Consider the following 21,034-nt stretch of genomic DNA (forward strand, 5'->3'; position numbering starts at 1 on the left):
ATGAAGAGACATCTTAGTCATTACCAATACGGGTAGCGCAAGTTCAGTCGTCGTGGATGGTGAGGCTGAGAGCCTGAGGCGTCTGTGCCGCAGATGGTAAGGCGTGCAGTTTTCGAAGTTTCAGTAATTGACGATTACCCGGCTCGCAAGGTTTACCTATGTCGTGCTGCAACAACGTTGGCGACTGCAGGTGCCCACCAATAGGCAAGTTAGATTTGATCAAATACGGGTACATGCGAGTAGACTTCATGCAATGGCCACGCCGGTCCAGGCGGCTGCGACTGAGACAGCCTTGCAGGGAGCGAATGTGCAAGGATCGCGATCCTTCAGCCCCCACATCACACACCAACTCTACTACGATGCGTACTGCACCGCGAAGCTAGTAGACTCTACTACATCCCAATCGTCAACTTTCTCTTCGTCACCGAAGATGCGGAGCGCGCTCACTTTCATACGATACGAGCCCTCATCAAGCACCTCCCCACTCGCCATTAGCCCATTGAAGTATGCGCGAACTTCACTCCTTGCGATGTACGTTTGCGGAAATCCAGCCAATGCACCCAGGTTCTTGTTGCCCTGGACGATCTCCACACGCAGCAAAGGTGACCCAACTGTAGGATTGATGTACACGTTCGGGGTTGCGAACATATCACCGCGATCAGTCATAGGTGGGTTCTGAGGATCCGGTCGTGGAATGACGTAAGACGCGTTGGCGGGAGCGGGCGTGTATCCTTGGGCAAGGTAAACAGTCTCCGATGTGAGAACAGGAATGGCGTGCATACTACCCCCAACACCAAGGTAAGGGAGAACGAGCTTGTCGCCCAGGGCGATGAAGCCACTGTACACGGGCAGTAGAGTTGCGTTAAGGCCGACAGGTGCTGTGAACCCAACGGTGATGTTGGCAGACTGGCCGGCAGGAATGGTGATGCAATCGGAAGAGAAGGATACGGTCGCCCACGACTCTGCGATGGCGTTGGGGAATGAACCGACACGCAAGACATCGGCTTTTGGATCCATAGTGTACATTGTGACAGCTTTGCGGTGTTCCAAACCAAGAGCCTCTTCTGCGGAGCCAGTGTTGGTGATAGTGAAGGTATGAATGCCAACGAAGTGGTCCGTGTCGTTCAGCATCAGACTATCAACATTGATCTCGAGGGTAGTATGAGCAGCATTCCAAGCTTGCACAAGCCCAGATCCCTGTTGTGCGACTGGGGCGAGGATGTCGGGATGAGCAGTCTTCCCGTCGTGCCAGGCCAGTGGCTTGGAGGTATGTGTGAGAATCCTGCGGAGACGCTTTGGTTCCAGCTTGCCGTATACTTCGCCGAGTAATGCGTAAACACCCGCGACCAATGGCGTTGACATGCTCGTGCCAGTCATGACGCGGTAGCTACCCAAAGCCGTTGGATACGTGCTCAGGATGTTCTCTCCAGGCGATACGAGTTGCGGTGACATACCAAGCTCCCAGCTTGGGCCCCAGCTGGTCAATTCACCTGCGACATAACCACCTCGCTCGTTGTTCTCGAGCACCTCAAGGTAGGTCTGGGTTCCGTTGGCTGGGATAGTCACAGAGACTGTGGCACCTTGTGAGAGTAGAGAGATCCAACGCTCAGCAACATATGGCACAGCCTTGACGACACCCTGAATACCATCGGCGTATACATAAGGTTCGTCGCGCATGGTCAGATTACTGCGCTCGTAATATACCATGAATCGCGCACCCTTTGCGGCGAGGTTGGCGCCCTGGTCTTGCGGGTAGCATTGAGTTGCTCGTGAATCCTTGAACTCCAAAAGTACGATGCGCTGGCTTAGATCTGGTGTGTCGTCAGGTAGCGGCGTGCAAGCATCTTCTACATCGGCAGCAGACCATAGTTGAAGTGTTGTATCGTTGGCGAACTTGGGAACGCCCATCAAGAAACCAAAGTTGGCGGTGCTGTTGGTAGTAGCGTTGGAATCCGTTGTGTAAGAACCTTGTGCTAGGAAGGTAGGAAATTGTGTATTAGAAACCGCTCCTGTGCCCGTAATACTGCTTCCTGTTGCTGGCGTGGAAGCGTAGAACATACCCTGGCCACCGTCATTACCCTCAGAAATGACGACTGGAATGCCAGAATCAACGATGCGCGAGATGATGGTAGCGCGTACGTCCTGCGACCAGCCTGAGGCGTCGCCATTCGAGTAGGAGATGATATCGGCCCCATCCTCCACGGCACGAGCAAATGCCATAAGTTCAATCTCATTGGTAGATGTTGATGCGCAACCCCACATTCGGTACGCGCCGAGCTTTGCCCCGGGTGCAGATCCAGTGAAGCCATACTTGTTGCCCTCGAGCTGAGCGGCGATGGTACCTGCGACATGTGTGCCATGTCCAGCACAGTTGTCCATGGGATCGTCATCGGGTTTCAATGGGGATGTGCCGGGGTTGTAGTCGTCGCCTGTGAAGTCATACCCGATCTCAACGAGACAGCCTGGACCAAAACAGCCGCCAAGCGCTGGATGGGTGTAATCGATTCCGCTGTCAATAATAGCGACACGATATCCTTTGCCTGTGATGCCCTCTTTGTGCAGCTTGTCAACCTGAGTCATGACATGAGGAGAAAAGTTATTTTCAGATGTAGTTTGCCGCTTGATGTGTTTCTGCTGAGCGGGTGCCGCGATGTTGTCCTCACGCGAACGTGTCGTGATACGGGTCGGCCATATGTTTTCCACCTGTGGTTGTGCCCCCATCTGACGCAAGAAGTCCCACTCGCTCGAATTCGAGCTCGAGCTCTTGAGCTGGAAAGATACGCCATTGAAGAATCGAAAGCTCAGATTTATGCGATGTTCGACATTGATACCGCTGGCTGCGAGGGACGCGTAGAAACTCTCTGGTGTTTCATTTTCGTTCGCAAATTCGACGATGTAGGCACCCGGGAGAACGCCGCTTATCGCTGGCGCGTCGTTCGCCGTTCGTTGTAGGATCGCATTGGCGTGTCCACGAGCATGTACCAGTGTTGGGGGGACAAGCTGCGCACGCATGACAAGGGCCGCAATGGCAGAAGAGAACTTGCCCATGGCCAGCGATGTGAACGAGTGTGAGATTGCGCATGAGCAATCGCGCCCATGACGCCCATTATATCTGTACGAGCACCAATCCCGTAGCGGCGCGTGGATGCCGTAGAAGCTTTAAGAGCATGTCGGTTGTTATGCTCGCCTCGTATAGCAGAGTCACGTTGCCCAATGTGCCTCGTGTGTGCGGAGAGAATAGAAACTCCAGCATGGGGATCTTGAACAAGATCCACTTCCAATATCAATCTTCGGCCTCTTTGCCTGTCCAGGAATGCGACCGGAGGATCAATGCTACACGCGGACCAAGCCCCACCATTATGAGATGTTATCGTACAAGCCCCAATCTGACGTTCAGACCCAATCAGAGCAGCGACCGCGCATGTCGAATACGATGTCTCGTGACGCTTCTTCGTGTTCCTAATGGTGGAGGCCACGGTAAAGCTAACGGGCGGGAGGCGCCGAACGCGCCGCAAACGTGTCGTTGCTCGAGAAGCTGTGGGTCGTGATGTTCGTGAGATCAGCGAGCGTCGCGCGAAGTATCATCGAAGGTCATAGTGACTGTTGTAGAAGATGCGCATGCTAATGGAGGGTGTAACGGGCGGCGGTGGACGCGTGAGCTGCAGTGGTGTTGCACCTCCGTCGTGCCAAGACTCTTCCACACAGTTCCCCACTCAACCACCAGCCAACGCTTACGATATGTCATGGCTGGATGCTCTGTCACGCATTCATTGTCGCACAATGTGTGGATATGAAGCCTGCATACATATGCGATGATATTCTAGTGAATTATCTGCCGGTCAGGGAATACGGCCGCAGCGTACGATTGAGAACCAGGCACCGTCTCGACCCATCCGATCATGGCGATTGGCGATAATGAAGACAGAGTTCAAGCACGTCGGTAGCATGGAGGAGCTCACGATTCGACTAGGAGATAAAATCTTGACAGAAGGATGCGCACGCATCCGTTGAAGAAACCGTCATGCCATGGGCGAATCGCGCGACCTGCGTTCAGTTTTCGGGTTTCGGGTTTGCGCTCGGCCAAACGCGAAGGAAAGACTATCAACTGTGGTTGATGGACTTTAGCCGAAGGAAGAGAAGTCAAACCCGAAACTCGCCAAACCCGCGACGGCATGTAGTATCGCAAACGCGCCAACCGAGTTGAACGCCATATTGTGATCAGCTGAAAATCGGACTATTTCCACTCGAAGCTGTCTTGCAGAATTGCGACAATCCCGCGACCTCGGAACTTGCTCTCGGAACCTATACCCAATGTTCGGATCAACCCCGGAGCCATCGCTCCTGCACCGTTCTTTAGCGTACCAGCCCCATAGAGTTGTTTCAGCTTCAGGCCACTACCTTTTCCTAGAGGATGGAAGATCGATTCTCGATGCTTGTGGCGGCGCTGCTGTAGCCATAATAGGCCATGGAAACAAGGAAGTTATTGCAGCTACGGTAAGACAGATGAGTCTTGTCAGCTACGTGCACACGGGTGCATACACTACAGACTCTGCCGAAAATCTGGCCACGTGCATCCTCGAGCACCAAGGCGCAGCCGAACGCAGCCCTTACAGGCATGATCTGGCCAAAGCCTTCTTTGTTGGCAGTGGCAGCGAGGCGAATGACGCTGCAATGAAGTGTGCTCGTCAGTACTGGTTCGAAAAGAACGAAACACAGCGGAGGATCTTTGTTGCAAGGAAGCAAGGATACCATGGGAACACATTCGGTGCTATGTCTGTATCTTCCGTTATCGGACGCAAGGTGCCTTACGAGCAGATCCTGCTTCCTAATGTCTCTTTCGTTGGCCCGGCCGACCACTACCATGGCGCTAGGGACGCAGAAACCGAAGAAGAATACGTTACGCGACTTTATGAGGATATCGAGCAAGAGTTCCTGCGACTTGGACCTGAAAATATCATATCTTTCATGTAAGCTTTCCTCGTCATCAGCCATATGGCTTTGAGATAAGCTGATAAGTCATTACTAGTGGCGAGACGGTTAGTGGCGCAACCCTAGGTGCCATGGCATCACCGAAAGGCTACTGGCCTTCGGTTCGTACACTTTGCGACAAGTACGGCATACTCTTACATCTAGATGAGGTCATGTGCGGAACGGGTCGCACGGGCACCTTTTTCGCTTTTGAGCAAGAAGATATTCAACCGGATATTGTCACAATTGGCAAAGGGCTCGGAGGCGGGTATGCTCCTATCGCAGGCATGCTTATAAATCGCAAGATTGTAGACGCTCTCAAGGAAGGATCATCGGCATTCAACCATGGACAAACTTATCAGGCGCATCCAACTTCGTGCGCTACTGCTTTGGCAGTCCAGCAGATCATCAAGCGCGACCGCCTCGTAAATAGATGCGCCGTTCAAGGACAAAAGCTGGGCCGACGTCTCCAAGACACGTTCAAAGAGTGCAAACATATTGGCGACATAAGAGGACGTGGGCTATTCTGGTGCCTAGAGTTCGTGGAAAATGCTACAACAAAGAGGCCTTTCCCTCCGCAAATGGCTTTTGGGTCTACACTGCAGCTCGCTGCATTCGATTTGGGTGTAGCATTATACCCTGGTGTCGGTACGGTGGACGGCTTGGAAGGAGATCACATACTGATTGCGCCTCCATATACTGTGACAGATGCGGAGCTGGATGTCATCGTCTCAACTCTGAAGAAAGCATACGACAATACTGTGAAAAGGCTGGTTGGATGCTCATCAATACGTTCTGCTCCGATGATTTACAAACATTCTGTGTTTGGCGAAAGCCCACTGTAGACAAGACATCCACTATCTTCTTGATCCCATAACGGCCATAATTGACTCCACCCTATATTTGACTGCAATGCCATCTCCGACATGTCCCCGTCGCAATTCGTCTCGCACAGCCTTTGATCTTCTAGACGTGTGGAAGTGCTGTCCCGTGTGAGACTCGCGTCAGGATTTAGACCACGATACTCATCAACTGACGGCCTTCGACGCCGACAGTCATGCATGGAAGCCTCTAGGGCGTCGAAATCTGACCTTGCTCTTCCTTGGTACCTCTCCAGGTCCGCACTAGCATGATCGTACAATTGCTTGGTACGCTGGCTCGTCAGCCACCAGCGTTCTCCAACAGGCCATATCTTGCGGAACGTATCAAGCCAAACGAGATTCTTCTCTATAAGTGATCGACCGTCTTGAAGTTTATCGGGGCTCATCCATGGGAAAGCTGATCTGTACATATTCATCGTTACTGCTGAGAAAACACAGAAGCTTGGGAAAGGCGTGTGCAGCGAAGCACCTGCATTATCTAGGTCCTCCATGATGGTAGTTATAGAGCCTGCAGACGCGAAAAGCTCAGTTGCTCTGGCATCCCACCATCCCACAGGTGCATCTGGAGGAAGCAGTGGAGGATCGATTGGTCCAGAGGGTCGATCGCACGTTGTTGGCAGAAACGGAAGGTACTCGCGGTTTAGGAAGATCAGACTATCACCTCGAAGTCTCAGATGAATCTTCTTGCAAGAATGTATGTGTTTACGCACCTGATGTAGTAGACTAGATTGACGTAGGCGAAAGGCTCGGCCTGTTCGAGTGCAGCATGGCTCTCCACGGAGACTTTGGGGAAAAGCATCCGTTCTTCCAAAAGGCTTCTCCATGCCTGTAGTTCTTGATATAGTGACGCCCAGGGTGACGTAGGATTCCAGGGACAATTTGCAGGAAGACTCATATCAGGCAAGAACCGTCCTCCACTAATGACCCACTGTAGGATGCGCGCCCATATATCGAAGCCCCTAACGAGAACGTTGTAGGAGTTCGCCATGTTTCCAGGCATGTGCTCGAGGAGACTTCGCCCAGCTGTGGCATGACGTGACGACACTGGGGGCAGGCCAAACACGAAGTCTTCTTCTGACGAAGGCCAAGAGGTTCGCAGGGAAATGCATGAAAGCGCATATGGCTGAGGCATTCCTGAGAAGATTAAGCGATCCATGATAAAGCAGCTCCACAAGGTACGATTGTGCACATTCAAATCTTCAGGGGGATGTTCTGTAGAAGCGGTCATAGACTGTAGAGACTGCATGATCCTGATAGCCATGCCGCTGATCAGCCAGGCTTGCTGTCGGTTCCCGACTCCCCACTCGTACATGGAGAGTACCAACAGCGTTTGAACCGTTACCAAGCTCGGTGGCGTCAAGACCGTCATCCGGTCTCGTACTGCTGTGGCAAATTGATCTGCTGTAGGTAGTCTCGCCTTATCTTTCCCTAAAACAGCATGAACAGCCATAATAGATAAAAAGAAAGTTTGCAATGCCGGTGATTCTAAGCTTTTCAAGCTCTGAAGGTTACGAAGCGACTTTGAGATGGTGGGTAAATGGAGGAATCGTAGCTCTGGAAACTTTCGTTTGAAGACCAGGCATGCGCGTATCAGTTCCGTGCCATCTGGTTGAATTAAAACATCGTTCGAATCTGATGCATGACGCTGGGCATTTGCACGCTGTCTAAGAGGAGTTGTTCCGGTCCCAACAGCGGCATGGCTATCACCGGATACGGATGGAAGATTCGTTCGCTGAGAAGTGCTGGGCGGTCTGCGAATTTCAGCATTAAAATACTAGTATGAAGTGTTACTTTGTAGGTTGCTTACGGGCAACGTGAAGGCTGCGAAAGGATTGGGCTCGTCAGAACGCACTGGCCCGGTTCGATGCGGCCTTTTTTGGAACAACTACGACAGGGTGGAAGACCCTCGTGGATACATTTGATCTTCTGCCGGCTGTACAGCGTCAGAACAACTCTCCTCTGGAGTATTCCTCCCACCTACCGGCAAGAAGCGCATGCGATGGTTGTCCGCGCCATGACGCATGAACGACGCGTCGCAATGTGAGGCTTCGGGTTTCGGGTTCACCCAGGCGCGATCGGTTTCGGCTGGCGGGTGTGCGGCGCGCTCGAAAATACGAACGGCAAAGAGCTTTTCTGAATTTAGTTCTCATCTTCTACCAGCGAGGACGTCGCCACACGGGAAGAGTTCTCTTGTTGGCGATACAGGTTGCGACGAGAGGAAGCGCAGTTGCTGGTGCCTGCTGCTGTCAACCGCTGTGCGTGTGGGGCACGACTGTGCTTGGCGCTGCCACCAGCATGCCGCGAGCACTCAACGCTGGCTAATCTACGTACACCATACTTACTCTCAAACATTTGACTCCTCACTATGTACAGAGGTATGTTCGATTAATGGGCGCATTCGGTATGCGCTCGACCATGTAACACTCAAAAGTCATAATAGAGGTGGAAGCTTGAACACAATCCCGTACGATCATCCTAGAGGAACAGGAAACAGCGTCACGAGGTATCGCGTCTGACATGCAAGACCGCTAGTCTGATCGGAGCTTAATGTCGATCCGGGGTTTGTACTCTCATGGCTCAAAATGGGAACTACGTTCGCCAAGGCACAAATGCGATTATTCTCAACGATGATCGACATTTTTGAATTTGGAACCCATGTCCGTGCTCCCAGAGCCCTTTCATGCACGCCAGACAGGCATGATGATTGCCAAGGATGTTAACCAGTGGTTGCCGATCATCCGTCAAGTTTAGTGGACCCATGAATTGGAGGTGGTTGAAGCCTGGGAGATAGAGGCATGCGGGAAGAGAATGCAGATGGTAAAGCGAAGGAAGTTAGCGGACGAAGGCCGCCATACCGTTCGACGGCGAGCCAAATCGTATGGTTGTGAGAAACGAGCAAGTCGCAGGTAAGGACAAGGAAGGACCTGAAAACGAAATCTGGAGCCGAAAGCCGAATCCGAAAGCCGAAGACAGATGGCCGTATGATTGTATGCGCACAGCCTACTAAACTTCTGTCGTCAGAAATTGCGTATCCAAGAGAACACGAGCGATGCGAGCACAATGGCCCGAGGTAGTACCGCTAGGTAACATTAATTGTTTTCGTGATTCTCCACACTTGACACGCAATATCCCCCACACTGTAGAGGTTGTTGCCTAGCTATCTTTTGGGTACAAAAGATCTTCACATCCGACTTGAGGATTGATACATACAACATTTCAACCACTTATCTACGATACCCAAAGATCTCTATCTCAATATGACCGTAGTCGAGATCGGCCTCATGGGCGTCAAGCCCGACCACGACGTCCTGAACCCCAAGACCCCCGAAGGCCAAGTCCTTGACTTAGCATGGAGTACCGTGACCACTGCACCGGGCGGCCCGTACTGGGCATATGGAGGCATCGAGCCTGACGACACTTTGCGACTCTGGTGCTTCTTCTGCTTCGACGATGTGAAGCATCATATGGACTTTGCCAAGACGTAAGTTAAACGCGTTTGAGGACTTTGCTACTGGAGAGCCAGAAGCTGACGATAGTTGGGTACGTGTAGAGGTGGAGCTGAAGCGGTCAAAGACCTACCCAAAATCTTGTCTCACCCAATCTTCGGCTGCCATGTGGAGCTCGATGGCGAGGCCAGGGACGTGCTGAATGCGCCTGTGGTGCAGGTCACGTTGTTGTACTTCTCACCCGACATAGCCGCTGCGGAGAAAGAAGGTGTCAGCAAGACGTTCACGACCGGGATCGGAGGGGATCTCGATTCCAACACTGACATGCGAGCGGTGCGATCGGGCTGGAGTGTCGAGAAGGATTGGCCGATGTTGGAGGGCCGCGAGAAGGGCGAGGGAACGGGCACTGTGTTTAGCATCCTCGTGGGATGGTCTAGTGTTGAGGCGCAGAAGAAGTCTGGAGTCATTCAGGATTTGGTCGGGAAGCTTAAAACGGGTGGGAACGGACAATTGATTCATTCCGCGACCAAACTCGTCGAATGCCGAGAATTTGGCACTGCGAGAATTTGAATCGATATATCTGGCATTCGGTTGATAAGCTCAACACTTCTAACGTCAAGTGAGAAGTCACGTATCATAGTTGAGTAACATCCAATGGTGCTTCAATTCAACACATACACGTCACTGTACTGCACGGTTCTTGTTGTTAGCGACCTACACTACACGCGCACTGTCATACTACAATTTGTTGTGTCAGAAGGCTACCGGGAGTGCATGCGGCGTAAGGATACGGACTGCAAGCTATGGCTGTATGGTTTCTACAGTCAATAGCAATAAACACTACGATCATCGGGAATCGAGGAGCATTACCGTAAAGCTATCGCGTGATGTCCGCTATCTCGTAATGCCAGGAACGTCCGAATCACGAACGTAGATACAACCACCCCTATCGCTACCACGGGAACGGATCGATGGGCTAAGCCGCAGCAGTAGCCTAAGGGGAATAACACCCAGGGCTTATTTAGTGATCGTCCTATTTTGTCTGACAAGCGTTGTAGTACGTCTGACAGCGCACAATATACGTACACATAGTACAAAGGCATGCAAAATGTGTCTGGTGATGCGTCAGAAAGAGGCTCGCCTAGCATATGGCAATCGCTTCACTCCATGTTAATACATCACGCCCTTTTATTATAAGTCAAGCATGACGGCCTGCTTGAGACCCTTACCTCCAAGAGGGGAAGACGATAAGAGGGTTGAAATGAGTGAGCTTGCTGAAGTTGACGAGCTGTGCAACCAAACGACTGCGCAAGAGAAGCGTGATGCGCGTGCAAAAGAGAGGAGAGAACGCGACCGGCTACAGGCTGAGCAGGTCAAGGAAGTTGCCGAGCGCAAAGCAGAGAAAGAACGTCAAAGGCTAGCTCGCGACTATTAATAAGCTATTCAAAGGCCGTCTTCAGGCAGGTGCAGGGCTTTTACACTAAGCAGCACTGAGGAAAAAGCAGAAAGCTACTTATAGGAGTGAAGGCGATGGTGCCTCGCGCACAGCGCGTACCCTAACACCGCTACACTAACACTCGCGGCCGCAAACTCCTCTGACTAAAGATGTATCAGTAAAAGACTTGGTCAAGAAAATTCGTAGAGTACCCTGTTGAGTTGCCTTGTAACAACGACCTGTGTGTGTTGCTTTACAGCCTTAATTATATGAAGCCTGTTTTGGTGATGCGCGTCTATTAACTGACGGTGTGCATTGCTTGCACGAACACGGTATTTGTGGAGCCGCAGCATCATTTGTTTCCGATAGGCGTCCGGCTCGTTCTGTTGGGAATAGGAGAATAAATGCTACTTCCGTCGATGTACAGGGATTACTGAAAATGAAAATATCGCTGATCGTGGTTGTTCAGCGTCTCCGGGAAGCGCGTACCACAAACTGGACCGGCCGGTTGTAGAGACGCCAAGTGCCCGTTCAGATGATCGTTTGCCTCACGATCTTAGATCGGAATTCTCCACGGATCGTAGTCGGTCGCATCCTATTTAATGCTAGTCATCCTTAGCCGGCCATACTGTACCGATTTCCCGCACGCGCATCCCTTACGTGGTCGCTACAATTCTAGTACTTTTACAGCGCTCTGAAGCCATGTTGTATCCAAGGCGACACTTCCAGTCCCTATACCTACTCAACAACCATGAAGCGGCGAGGATTCCAATGTAAGCGGACGCTCATCGTATGTATCGTCACTAGTCATTGTCTATAGTCATGTTCTAACTTGTAGGTCGCGGCCGTATAGAAGATTGCCTCCAAGTTGGTCTCCCTCAATATCTCTACGCCAGAACCGATCCCCTCACGGCCCTTATCATTACACGATAAGCATCCCTCTAGAGACAGCACATACGATCAGTCGCCTTGGATCAACCGCCGTATTCTCGACGGACTTACCGAACAAGAATTACACCTAGCATGTCGCAACATCCTGTTAGACTCCAAGCCGTCCCATCAGGGCCTGAGGAGCAAAAGCTCTGAGCTTGACTTTGGTGGGCTTGGCCGACAGAAGAAGAGCACTGTACAAGCCCCCGAGATAAGCGTACACATGCCCATCAGCGCGCTCGCAGAACTGTCGTCAAGTTCCTTGATCGGCGGACGAGGACCCAACATCAAGACACGAACTCGACCGAAAGCAAACATGAAGGCAAGAGCAAGGAGCTACGGAGGAGCCCCTGCATGCGCGGATAGTAATGGCAAGCGACCCGCTTTCAGACGAATTGATGAACGGGGCGCTCAGAAGCAGGGGAAGTTAAGAACGCACGACAAGGTTCCCAGCTATGTACCGCGGTGGACTAACGACTGCGGCCAAGACGTTACGCTACCCGTAGTAGTCAATTCATCCCTCACGAACGCCATTATGTCGTCATGACGACCAGCTGGTCTTCTGTAAGCAACCTTGACCAAGGTCTCGACACAGGCTCTAGCAGTCGCACTCGATAATCAAATGAGGGTTGTGACCCTACCTCGCAATGCAACAGGAGCGCCGAGGCGTTCAATTCTTCTTGCAAGATGATCTTGAACAAGATCGCGCATAAGATCCATCAGAACCAGTCTAAAACCTAGGCCGAAAATAGCGAGAGTTTAGGGCGAAGATGGCATTTAGTGAGTTGATGTCTAAGAAAGACCAAAAAGTAACTAAACCTACAGAATAGAGAAGGGGAATGTCGAAAAGGATGTCTCAGTGCAGGAACGCAGCACAGGTGCATCACCTGTGGCACGCTATAGATCTCGTTTGTTTGTTGTAGTCTAGAACAGCATCTTCCTTTCTGAGCACTTGTATGATCTAGATTAGAATATTTATGATACAGAGTAACTTTAATGTAAAATACAGAGTAAGACGACTCCACATTCTGCACTGCGAGAATTTGGAACGACAGGTGCTATCCATTATCTTACAATTTCAAAACTACCTCCCCTGTGCTCTACTCTTGCTCTTAGCCCTCCTTGTTGCGATTTTTGGAGTTCTTTTGAGATCTCTGGATCGGTCTTCTCACTTGCGCCTAGTATATGCTCTTCGACCTCTTCTGACTCGAGAATCTGAGCCAGCGCAGACCATACGTTGCCAAGAAGGGTTGAACGCGTGTCTCGAACGAACATGACGATCAGAGTTGCCATGATGACGAAATGAGCTGCCAATACCCACAAGACGATTATTAATCCCACATAGTCTCGCGGAAACAGAACGTTCTCAAAGGACGATACTGTGATATTGTCGATCCTGTCAAAGGCGGGCTGTTGGCTGTAATAGTTCGACATTGATAACATAGTAAGAAGGCTAGACATGGCCCAGCTTACAGAAGTCGTCTCTAAGGTGTTTTTGAAGATGGCAGCTAATGCTGGATCAGCAGCTATGGCATGCGATATGTTCGCATAATTGCCTGGAAACCGGCGCAGCATGGTGATAAGGGGGTCTCCGGACATGAACGCCGTCCATCCGCCGGGAAGCGGCCCGCTGCCCACTTTTGCAAGTGCAAATTGGCCTCCCATGTCGCTTTGAACTACAGGCCGTCGGCGCCTTGGTGGCAAATCACCAAGCAGACTACGCGGCTTCTCCATGGTCATAATTTGACGTACTGTGCTGTTTCCAGTTGGTAGGAAATGTTGAACTACCGCTGATGTTTCATACCTTTCGATCGATCTGTCGTACTGGATCATGGGCTCGGTCCGGTTTGCATCGCTGATTAAGTTGACGTCTAGGATAGCAGCGTCCCATGGCGCATAGCAGATGGACAAGGAAAGATTCTTCGTCGGAAGGTGCAACCACTCCCCACTATATCTCCCCCCCAGAATCTTCTATAGTGACCAGAAAGACTGCGCCGGGCGCAGTTGAATTCTCGAATTGGCTTTTCAACAGATCACTGGGCATCTTGATACCTTGACCCAGCTGACAAATCGTCGTGCCACCACGTAGACAAGATACTTGATATTAGGGTTAGGGTCATCAGAGAGAGTTACAGTGCCGTTGATAAGACCGTAGGTCGAATTCGTGTACAGGTCAGTGGCGGAAGGCGCCTGACAAGTTACCCTGGCATCGACTATGAGAGCATTACCGGAGTATGATGATATCCTTTGCCTGGCCTCAGCGGTAGCGAACGGGAGTAGGGCTCGGAGTAGAGTTCCGGTGCCCACTGTCACATCTTTGCCTGGTTCGTGGAACTCCGCAAAGACAGGATAGAAAGGTGGGTTGCTTGTCCACGCAGAGTCGCGTGGAATCTTCTCCGCAGATCTTAGTTCAGAGTGCGACAGTCCGGGTCGAACTTCAGAAGCATATTCGTATCCGACCATAGCCCCTAACCTGATGTCAGACAGCAATATAGTGGAAGAGAACTGGAGTATGCTTGTCGTGATGATGAGGAGTCCTGCTAAAAGACAGTAACGATAGTTGGAGTGGCGATGAGCCGTTGAAGACCACAAGAGATCCTGAAAGACACATCGACACGTAGTCCACAGACTGGTAGTACCCCCGCGAATCGAAGATATGGCGGCAAGATGCCGAAGATCAACGCCGGTCCTAGACTCTAGGAGTAGCGAGGCAATGATAGCGGAGCCTGTAGCGGCTTGTAAGTCCACTGCGGTTCTAAGCACTAGTGCTATGATAGCGACTGAGCGCGTAACCCAGCCGTTGACCATGATCCGTTTCCAGACATTCGAGTTGTCTGATCCAAACCAGAAATATGCAAGAAGTCCGCAAAGACCACCTAGAACCACAGTGGTGCTAGCAAGGATGTATAATATTTTGGTAGATAGCCTTCGTAGGTCGCTCGGTATACTGCCGTTGGGCATGGCATGACATGTCGTCTGGCCTCTGCGGTCTCCGTCTTCATCTGATCTGGACGGGAGCGGCTCACCATTACTAGTCAGCTCCAGCATTCGAGTGGTTCTGCCTCAAATTACCTTTCAGTATATGCCCCATACCTGCCGTAGCGATCCCACAAATGTCGCCAGCAGAGCCACATGGCCAATGCAATGCAAACTGTACCTGTGAATGCCATTGCGATCGTCGTAGAAGCTGTAGCAGCAGAACGAGCGACTACTTGGACATCGACAGTAAGCTTCGTGTAGGTGAGCAGAGAGGTCGCAAGGACGATCGGCGAAGTCACGACCGGAGTGGCATTCTGAACATTTTTCGGAAAGAAGTAGAACTGATCCGGTCGGTCCCAAAAAGCTGGGTACAAGTCCTTTCTAGGGCAAACCGGTGGCACATTCTGGAAGGGGTCGCTGTCGCAACAGCCATAGAAACTGCTCTCTTTCTCCGAACCACTCCAAAATGGTACTGATCCCCCGCAAGAAACGCCAGGGATCTCGCCGACAAACTCTCCGCGAATCGCCGCAGGAAGTAGATTCTCATCGAAACAGCCATGCTCGCAGGCGTTGAGTCCATTGCAACATCCCACGAACTTCGTTCCTGTTTTGCACACCAGGAAGTCACCGCCCTCAGGGCACGAGAAGATTTCATCCGAGAACTCCGCATATGATGGGTTTGCCATGGGGTCAAGAAATTGTGAAAGGGTTGGGGAGAAAATGCTAGGGCAAACGGGCAGGCTGGAAGGGAGAGGCAGAGCAGACCCCTCGAGGTGATGGGTAGCCTTGTCGACACACCGGCTGCAGGCCAAGAGTTGGGGGCCAGATGCATGTACAGGTGGAAGGCTCGGCACCACTCCTGTGATGCATGCCACATTACAGGTCTGGGTCTGAGGTCATCCTAGCGGCCCGGAATACAGCCCATGGGACACAAATATAGTGAAATGAATCACCACTGGGTGACACAGATGGTCAGCTAATTAGCGCCAGCCTAGGCCGCCTGCATTTCGAGGTTCAGAGCTCCTTCCTGCCACCCAACCTCGTTCGCGTCTATTCGGAAGGTTACAAAACCTAGAATGCTGCGCCACAACAACTTTATCAACTCGTGTCTTTCTGACCTGCACTGTTCTAGGCGGGTGTGGCATGGCGCACTTGCCTGAAAGAGTCCGAGCTTCGGAAACCAGAGTATATCGGTGAAGCGCAATACGCGGTGTTGATTGGAGCCTCGAGCAAAGTGCATGTGCTTTGTGGATGGGCATGAAGACGCAAAGTGCTGTAGGAAAACAAAGGACGAAGGAAGGACCACCGTGTGTTAAGATTGGAAGTATACCCCGCGCAGAGGCTCTAGTCGCAGCAAATCCGGCATTTACAATGCCTATCCGAGCATGTTTCTCTTTACTCAATGTACCTCACCAACAGAGTGTGGACGATTGGGATAGCGGCACGCGAGGCCGCTGGTGGGGCACGGTCTGCAGCGCCCCACCCGCCATCGCCTCAGCTTGTCGTTCAGCCCCCAGGGAGAACGCTCGGCCGCCATGGAAGCAACCTGTCCCTCTGACATTGACAGCGCAGTCCATCACCAGGCATCTCGATCGCGACGCGCCTCGCGACCCAGCACGGCGGCAAACCCGACCCTGCTTGACACAACCGGCCTCTGCCTGCTGTCGCTCAATGGCGGCGGCGTACGCGGACTGTCGTCCTTCTACATCTTCAAGGGCCTCACAGCGCGGCTAAACCACCATCGCCAGAGCAAAGGTCTTGCTCTAGTCAAGCCGTGCGACATCTTCAACCTCATCAGCTGGCTGCTGGTACTTCGGCCACCCGTCTCTCCGATGATTAATCACTCCACACACGAATGCCTCTTCACTTAGTCCTGTGCGACAGACTCAGCATGACTTGCTACCAGAATGTTGTTCGTCTGGGGTTCCAGTCCTGTCGGTCGTCTGTTCACCATCGCGCTCTGCAACCTTCGCTTCTCCACGCATATGTGAGGTCTGACGTCGGTGGCGTCGATGGAGAACTGGGCGTGTGACGTGCATATATCCTGAGGTATGTTCTCTGGAATCATCGCTTGAGTTGGAATATCCAGTGTTGTGCCGATCGTGGTGTTTGACGCACCATGTCTGCGTCGCTGCACCTCAATGTCCGGGCATGAAGTCAAGGGCTCGCTCAGCTACATAATTCAGAGAACTTACTCGAGTGTCGGATTTGTACCAAGAGTGGTTGGTGGGAGAGCTTAAGCGTGTTGTGGGTATAAGATAGGAGCAGGTGAGCACCTTCCTTCGATCCAACATAACTGGCCACACCTGTTCTTGTCACGTTTCACAGCATGTTAAGTCTGCGATCCAACAGTATCACAGGCCGCGAGCCGCATAAGCTACTATCGGGTTGGGCTGACTGATTGCGGCACAGCAACCTGTACGTCACTTGACCCAGCCCCGCTTCTTGACCCTCTCCAACTTCATCACCTGAACTTAGGGTTAGGGACCAGTTCTACGATCTACCACGCCGCAGACTGACATCTCCGAACGGCTTTCTCGGACGTAATTTTTACCGCCAACCCTGGAAACCCACGACTCTGTCGCAGCATGGCAAGCTCATCCAATAAGTATGTTGTTTTTCTTTCCTAAGCCTCAAAATCGTGTTTCAAGAACATGATTGGGGCCTACTCCTCGATCCTTTATCTATTCCGGTAACTGTTTCCTTGATCGCGATGTTTGTTACCTATGTTTCCACGCCTCAATCACGGTTGAGGCGAGGCGTCAGCACGACGAAAACTTCTTCTTCTCGATCCGAACTTGTTTCAAACCCATGGCAGACTGCGCTCGTGGTGAACGCCGACTGGTATTAATCGGCTCTGCGGTGATGGCACAGTTCGGTATGATTTCACCGTATGATTGCGATGTGAGACATTCGGCGCAGCTCAATGATGCCTTTGAGATATCTTGCGAGAGGTATTGAAGCAACCTGGCACGTCAGATCTACCCATGGAGGCCAGTGGGGTATAAGAACTTCTGGAATACGCTCGCTATCCTCAAGACAAAACCTTCTTCAGACCATCTACTACTGGCACAATCAACAATGCACTTCCTTTCAATCCTCCTACTATGCACCTCGTTCATACTAGCAATGACTAGTTTGGGCGATCCCTCTGACAAGTTAATCAGCACTCCCGCTGTCACCCGCTATACGGTAGAAGCAACCGATCACACCAAGACCGCCGAAACCCAAGCGCAGCTAAAAGACCTCTATGGCGACGACAACGTGGTCATCAACGATGGCTACGACGGTGCGTCATGGACCATCACATCAGAAGGCGACGACATCACCCAAAACATTGAAGCACTCGACTCGGTTCGTCTGGTACACTGGGGTCAAGATCGTCGCCGACTAAGCCGCCGGGACGAGGAGGTTCACTACATTGTCTTCCCCAAGTTGCCTGATGGGAGCACTGACACCAATGCTACCGAGGAGTTTTTGCGATCCAAAATTCCATCCGGTTCAGAAATTTATCACTTCAGCGATAACGGGCAGATCACAGCTTGGTGGGGTTTAAGTCTGGATGACGACGCAAAGAAGGCGGTCGAAGACCATGAGGGTGTGGAAAAGGTGATTGAAGATCCTGGACTGAATTACTCGAGAGCTCTCCCGCGTAGTGACGAGAAAGACACCCTCAGGATCCCTATATCAACGGCGAGATCAAGCGCGCTGGATGCAAGATCTGGCAAGTGGGAAAAGCAGGAGGCCGCCGACGACTCTCTGGTATATGTCAGCCAATTTGAGTAAGTATAGATCGAGTCACCAGGGCTTTCTTGAAGCTAATTCGCCATTGATAGAGGCATGGATGTAAAAGACAAGCACGACTATGTTCACATCCCAGATCCTGGTGAGGGCATATACGTTTACGTCATCGATTCGGGTGTCAACATAGATGTTGAAAGCGTAAGTGCATGGCTTGGTGACCAGGATGACAAACGCTGACCTTCTGAAATAGGACGACATGGGCAAAGAATTCATAACGGACAACGGATATATCATCCAAACCTCAGCGAGTCTTTCAGAAGGACTCAAAGCAGGGGACGACGATGCCCCACCGCAGGTTGACTCCCACGGCACCAAAACGGCGTCTAAAGCCGTTGGTAAGAAGTTTGGCGTGGCGAAAAAGGTACGTGACATATGATCAAGGCTATCGCAGGACGCGCGTGGTTCCTGTCGTATTCGTTACTTCTCCTCTTGGCTACTGAATGCTTAGCCACTCGCTATCGATGATATACCCGCGAGCCAGTGGTCTATGATATCGATCGCAGACTTGCCAGCGGAGAAGGGCTTCTGCTTTGTTATCGCGAAGTATAAGTAGTGTGCTAGTGCTGACAGACTATTAGGCTATTCTGATACCAGTAAAGATTCATAGACGATCCGACGCTATGGACTGGTACGAAGGGTTGAAGCTCGTCACAGCCGACATCAAAAGCAAGGGCCGCGAATCGAAGAGCGTTGTTCATACATCACGATCTATGGGCTACGGTTGGGTGGCTTCGGATGTATTGAAGATATCGGCCGATGTCCAACTGGACAGACTTTACAACAAGCCGATAAGGGATCTGTTCGCTCTTGGGGTGCCGTTAGTCGTAGCTGCCGGGAACGAAGCAGATCCCGAGCCACCCAAGAAAGGCGCATTGCTTATCGACACGTTTCCTGGCATCCTGAAGACTCCCGACCTTCCCATTATCAATGTCGGCGCTAGCAACAGGGATCGGGGACGCATACCTTTCTCGCAGTACGGACCTCTCGTCGACGTGTATGCACTTGGTTATAGGATCAGAGCGATGACTAAAGTCACGAAAGTGGACGCTACTGTCTCGGGCACATCTTTCGGTAAGTCGAGTTGGACGCAATACAGATGTAATATGTTCTGACATGGTGAAATAAGCTGCACCTCAAGTAGCAGGCGTCATTGCGACATACCTGTCACATGCAGAAACTAGCGAACAATGGAACGGCTTGACAGGCGTCAAGCGGGTGCAGGAAATCCAGAAATATCTCATCAGCAACAAGTCGAGCTGGATAGAGAGCGGGGCCAAGGATCCGGACGGCTATGACCTTCGTGTGGTATGGAACGGTGCGAAAGAAGAAGACCACAAGAGCTCAGGTGCGAATGGTTACAGCGACTCGGCAGCTCCGGAGCCAGCACCAGCGCAGCCACAGGGCAAAGCACTCACAGTCATACTCCAAAAGGCTTATGAGGTCACTTACGGCATCGATCACAACCCCGCGATGGGCCCTCACCCTCTCCCGAAGATCGAAAAGGACATCTGGTCCTGGCGCTACTTCGCCACCGACCAAGGCGTATCCAAGCTGTGCGACCTAGAAGCCCTATCAGCCGATGTATCATTGGAAAAGGACCCACGAGACTCAAACAAGCCACCGTTTCCCACGGGCACAGTCGAGATGAAGGACCTCCACGGACAAGACTGCACGTACAAGAATGCTGACTGGGGGAATCCCGGTACACTGTGGTGCGGCGACGTTGGCATCGCGTGCAGGGGGGAGAACATGAAGAATGATGTGGAGATGAAGGATTGTGGGAAAATGGATGATGCAGTGGATACAACGGTGTATCAGCAGCCTGTAGTGGTATGCGAGTGGTGAGGAGACAAGTAGGATAAGAATGTATTGGTTACGTTAGCACAGCTCGTAAAGAAATACTTAGTAATAGAAGCAGAGGTAAACAAATACATAGCTATGCGTAGAGCGTAATGAAATCGTAGAGAGGAAGAGGAAGAAGAAGAGGAAGAGAAAGAAGGGGAGGAAGAGGAAAACAAAAAAGAAGAAGATATAGAGTTAGGTAACGTACCCCACGGGCGAGTTGGCCACACGCCCGAGTTGCCCACCTGTGCTAAGACCCCACCAAAACCACGACTATTCAACTTTTAAGCGCGATGTTACAGCGCAATTACGCTTAAAAGCCTTTAGTTAAAAACTAAATCTAGACTGCAATCTAGGCTATCTAACAAGACGCGACTCTTACTTAGCGACGTACTGCGGCTATCTATAGAGTCTCTTAAAGTACGCTTAAAAATTAACTTATAAAAAAGATACTTTAATTTAACTATAGACCTAACTTAAAGAGACTATTAGATATAGAGAAGGATATACTTATTAAATATATCCTTAACTTTAACGCGCGAAGATTTCCTCCTTAGCTTACTACTATTAAAGATAACATAGTTCACAAGCGAGTAACGCACCTAAGCAAGTAACGCACTTTTGCTAAAACCTTACTAAAACCACAACTACGCACGACAGTGCAGCACTGTATAGAACTGTAATTAGAAATCGTAATAGACTATTCTACTTAGAATCTACTACTATATCTTACTTATATGTGCGCGAGT

The 21,034-nt window shown here is 51.3% G+C and overlaps 10 protein-coding genes across 10 annotated transcripts; 6 read left to right on the top strand and 4 right to left on the bottom strand.

The window, feature by feature from the left end:
- Nucleotides 1-354: 354 nt before the first annotated feature.
- AA0111_g10880 (hypothetical protein) lies at nt 355-3,048 on the bottom strand (the record flags this gene model as incomplete). The annotated part of the gene is made up of 1 exon (XM_028644682.1): nt 355-3,048. The coding sequence occupies one exon, from the start codon at nt 3,046-3,048 to the stop codon at nt 355-357; it is 2,694 nt and encodes an 897-aa protein (XP_028501577.1).
- Nucleotides 3,049-4,311: 1,263 nt separating this feature from the next.
- Nucleotides 4,312-5,813, top strand: AA0111_g10881 (putative aminotransferase; the record flags this gene model as incomplete). Its single annotated transcript, XM_028644683.1, has 2 exons — nt 4,312-4,967; nt 5,027-5,813. 2 exons carry the CDS (start codon nt 4,312-4,314, stop codon nt 5,811-5,813), a joined length of 1,443 nt encoding a protein of 480 aa, XP_028501590.1.
- Nucleotides 5,814-6,519: 706 nt separating this feature from the next.
- AA0111_g10882 (hypothetical protein) lies at nt 6,520-7,299 on the bottom strand (the record flags this gene model as incomplete). Its single annotated transcript, XM_028644684.1, has 1 exon — nt 6,520-7,299. One exon carries the CDS (start codon nt 7,297-7,299, stop codon nt 6,520-6,522), a length of 780 nt encoding a protein of 259 aa, XP_028501575.1.
- Nucleotides 7,300-9,106: 1,807 nt separating this feature from the next.
- Nucleotides 9,107-9,865, top strand: AA0111_g10883 (hypothetical protein; the record flags this gene model as incomplete). Its single annotated transcript, XM_028644685.1, has 2 exons — nt 9,107-9,330; nt 9,400-9,865. 2 exons carry the CDS (start codon nt 9,107-9,109, stop codon nt 9,863-9,865), a joined length of 690 nt encoding a protein of 229 aa, XP_028501576.1.
- Nucleotides 9,866-10,499: 634 nt separating this feature from the next.
- On the top strand, nt 10,500-10,730 carry AA0111_g10884 (hypothetical protein; the record flags this gene model as incomplete). The annotated part of the gene is made up of 1 exon (XM_028644686.1): nt 10,500-10,730. One exon carries the CDS (start codon nt 10,500-10,502, stop codon nt 10,728-10,730), a length of 231 nt encoding a protein of 76 aa, XP_028501578.1.
- A 751-nt stretch (nt 10,731-11,481) lies between these two features.
- On the top strand, nt 11,482-12,207 carry AA0111_g10885 (hypothetical protein; the record flags this gene model as incomplete). The annotated part of the gene is made up of 2 exons (XM_028644687.1): nt 11,482-11,520; nt 11,584-12,207. The coding sequence occupies 2 exons, from the start codon at nt 11,482-11,484 to the stop codon at nt 12,205-12,207; spliced, it is 663 nt and encodes a 220-aa protein (XP_028501579.1).
- A 518-nt stretch (nt 12,208-12,725) lies between these two features.
- AA0111_g10886 (hypothetical protein) lies at nt 12,726-14,621 on the bottom strand (the record flags this gene model as incomplete). The annotated part of the gene is made up of 3 exons (XM_028644688.1): nt 12,726-13,631; nt 13,713-14,128; nt 14,300-14,621. The coding sequence occupies 3 exons, from the start codon at nt 14,619-14,621 to the stop codon at nt 12,726-12,728; spliced, it is 1,644 nt and encodes a 547-aa protein (XP_028501585.1).
- Nucleotides 14,622-14,728: 107 nt separating this feature from the next.
- Nucleotides 14,729-15,325, bottom strand: AA0111_g10887 (hypothetical protein; the record flags this gene model as incomplete). The annotated part of the gene is made up of 1 exon (XM_028644689.1): nt 14,729-15,325. The coding sequence occupies one exon, from the start codon at nt 15,323-15,325 to the stop codon at nt 14,729-14,731; it is 597 nt and encodes a 198-aa protein (XP_028501591.1).
- Nucleotides 15,326-16,174: 849 nt separating this feature from the next.
- Nucleotides 16,175-16,510, top strand: AA0111_g10888 (hypothetical protein; the record flags this gene model as incomplete). Its single annotated transcript, XM_028644690.1, has 1 exon — nt 16,175-16,510. The coding sequence occupies one exon, from the start codon at nt 16,175-16,177 to the stop codon at nt 16,508-16,510; it is 336 nt and encodes a 111-aa protein (XP_028501592.1).
- Nucleotides 16,511-17,720: 1,210 nt separating this feature from the next.
- Nucleotides 17,721-20,288, top strand: AA0111_g10889 (hypothetical protein; the record flags this gene model as incomplete). Its single annotated transcript, XM_028644691.1, has 5 exons — nt 17,721-18,421; nt 18,476-18,581; nt 18,634-18,804; nt 19,022-19,514; nt 19,570-20,288. 5 exons carry the CDS (start codon nt 17,721-17,723, stop codon nt 20,286-20,288), a joined length of 2,190 nt encoding a protein of 729 aa, XP_028501521.1.
- Nucleotides 20,289-21,034: the final 746 nt, after the last annotated feature.

Source organism: Alternaria arborescens, assembly GCF_004154835.1.
Source record: "Alternaria arborescens strain FERA 675 chromosome Unknown contig_40, whole genome shotgun sequence".
NCBI lineage: Eukaryota > Fungi > Ascomycota > Dothideomycetes > Pleosporales > Pleosporaceae > Alternaria > Alternaria arborescens.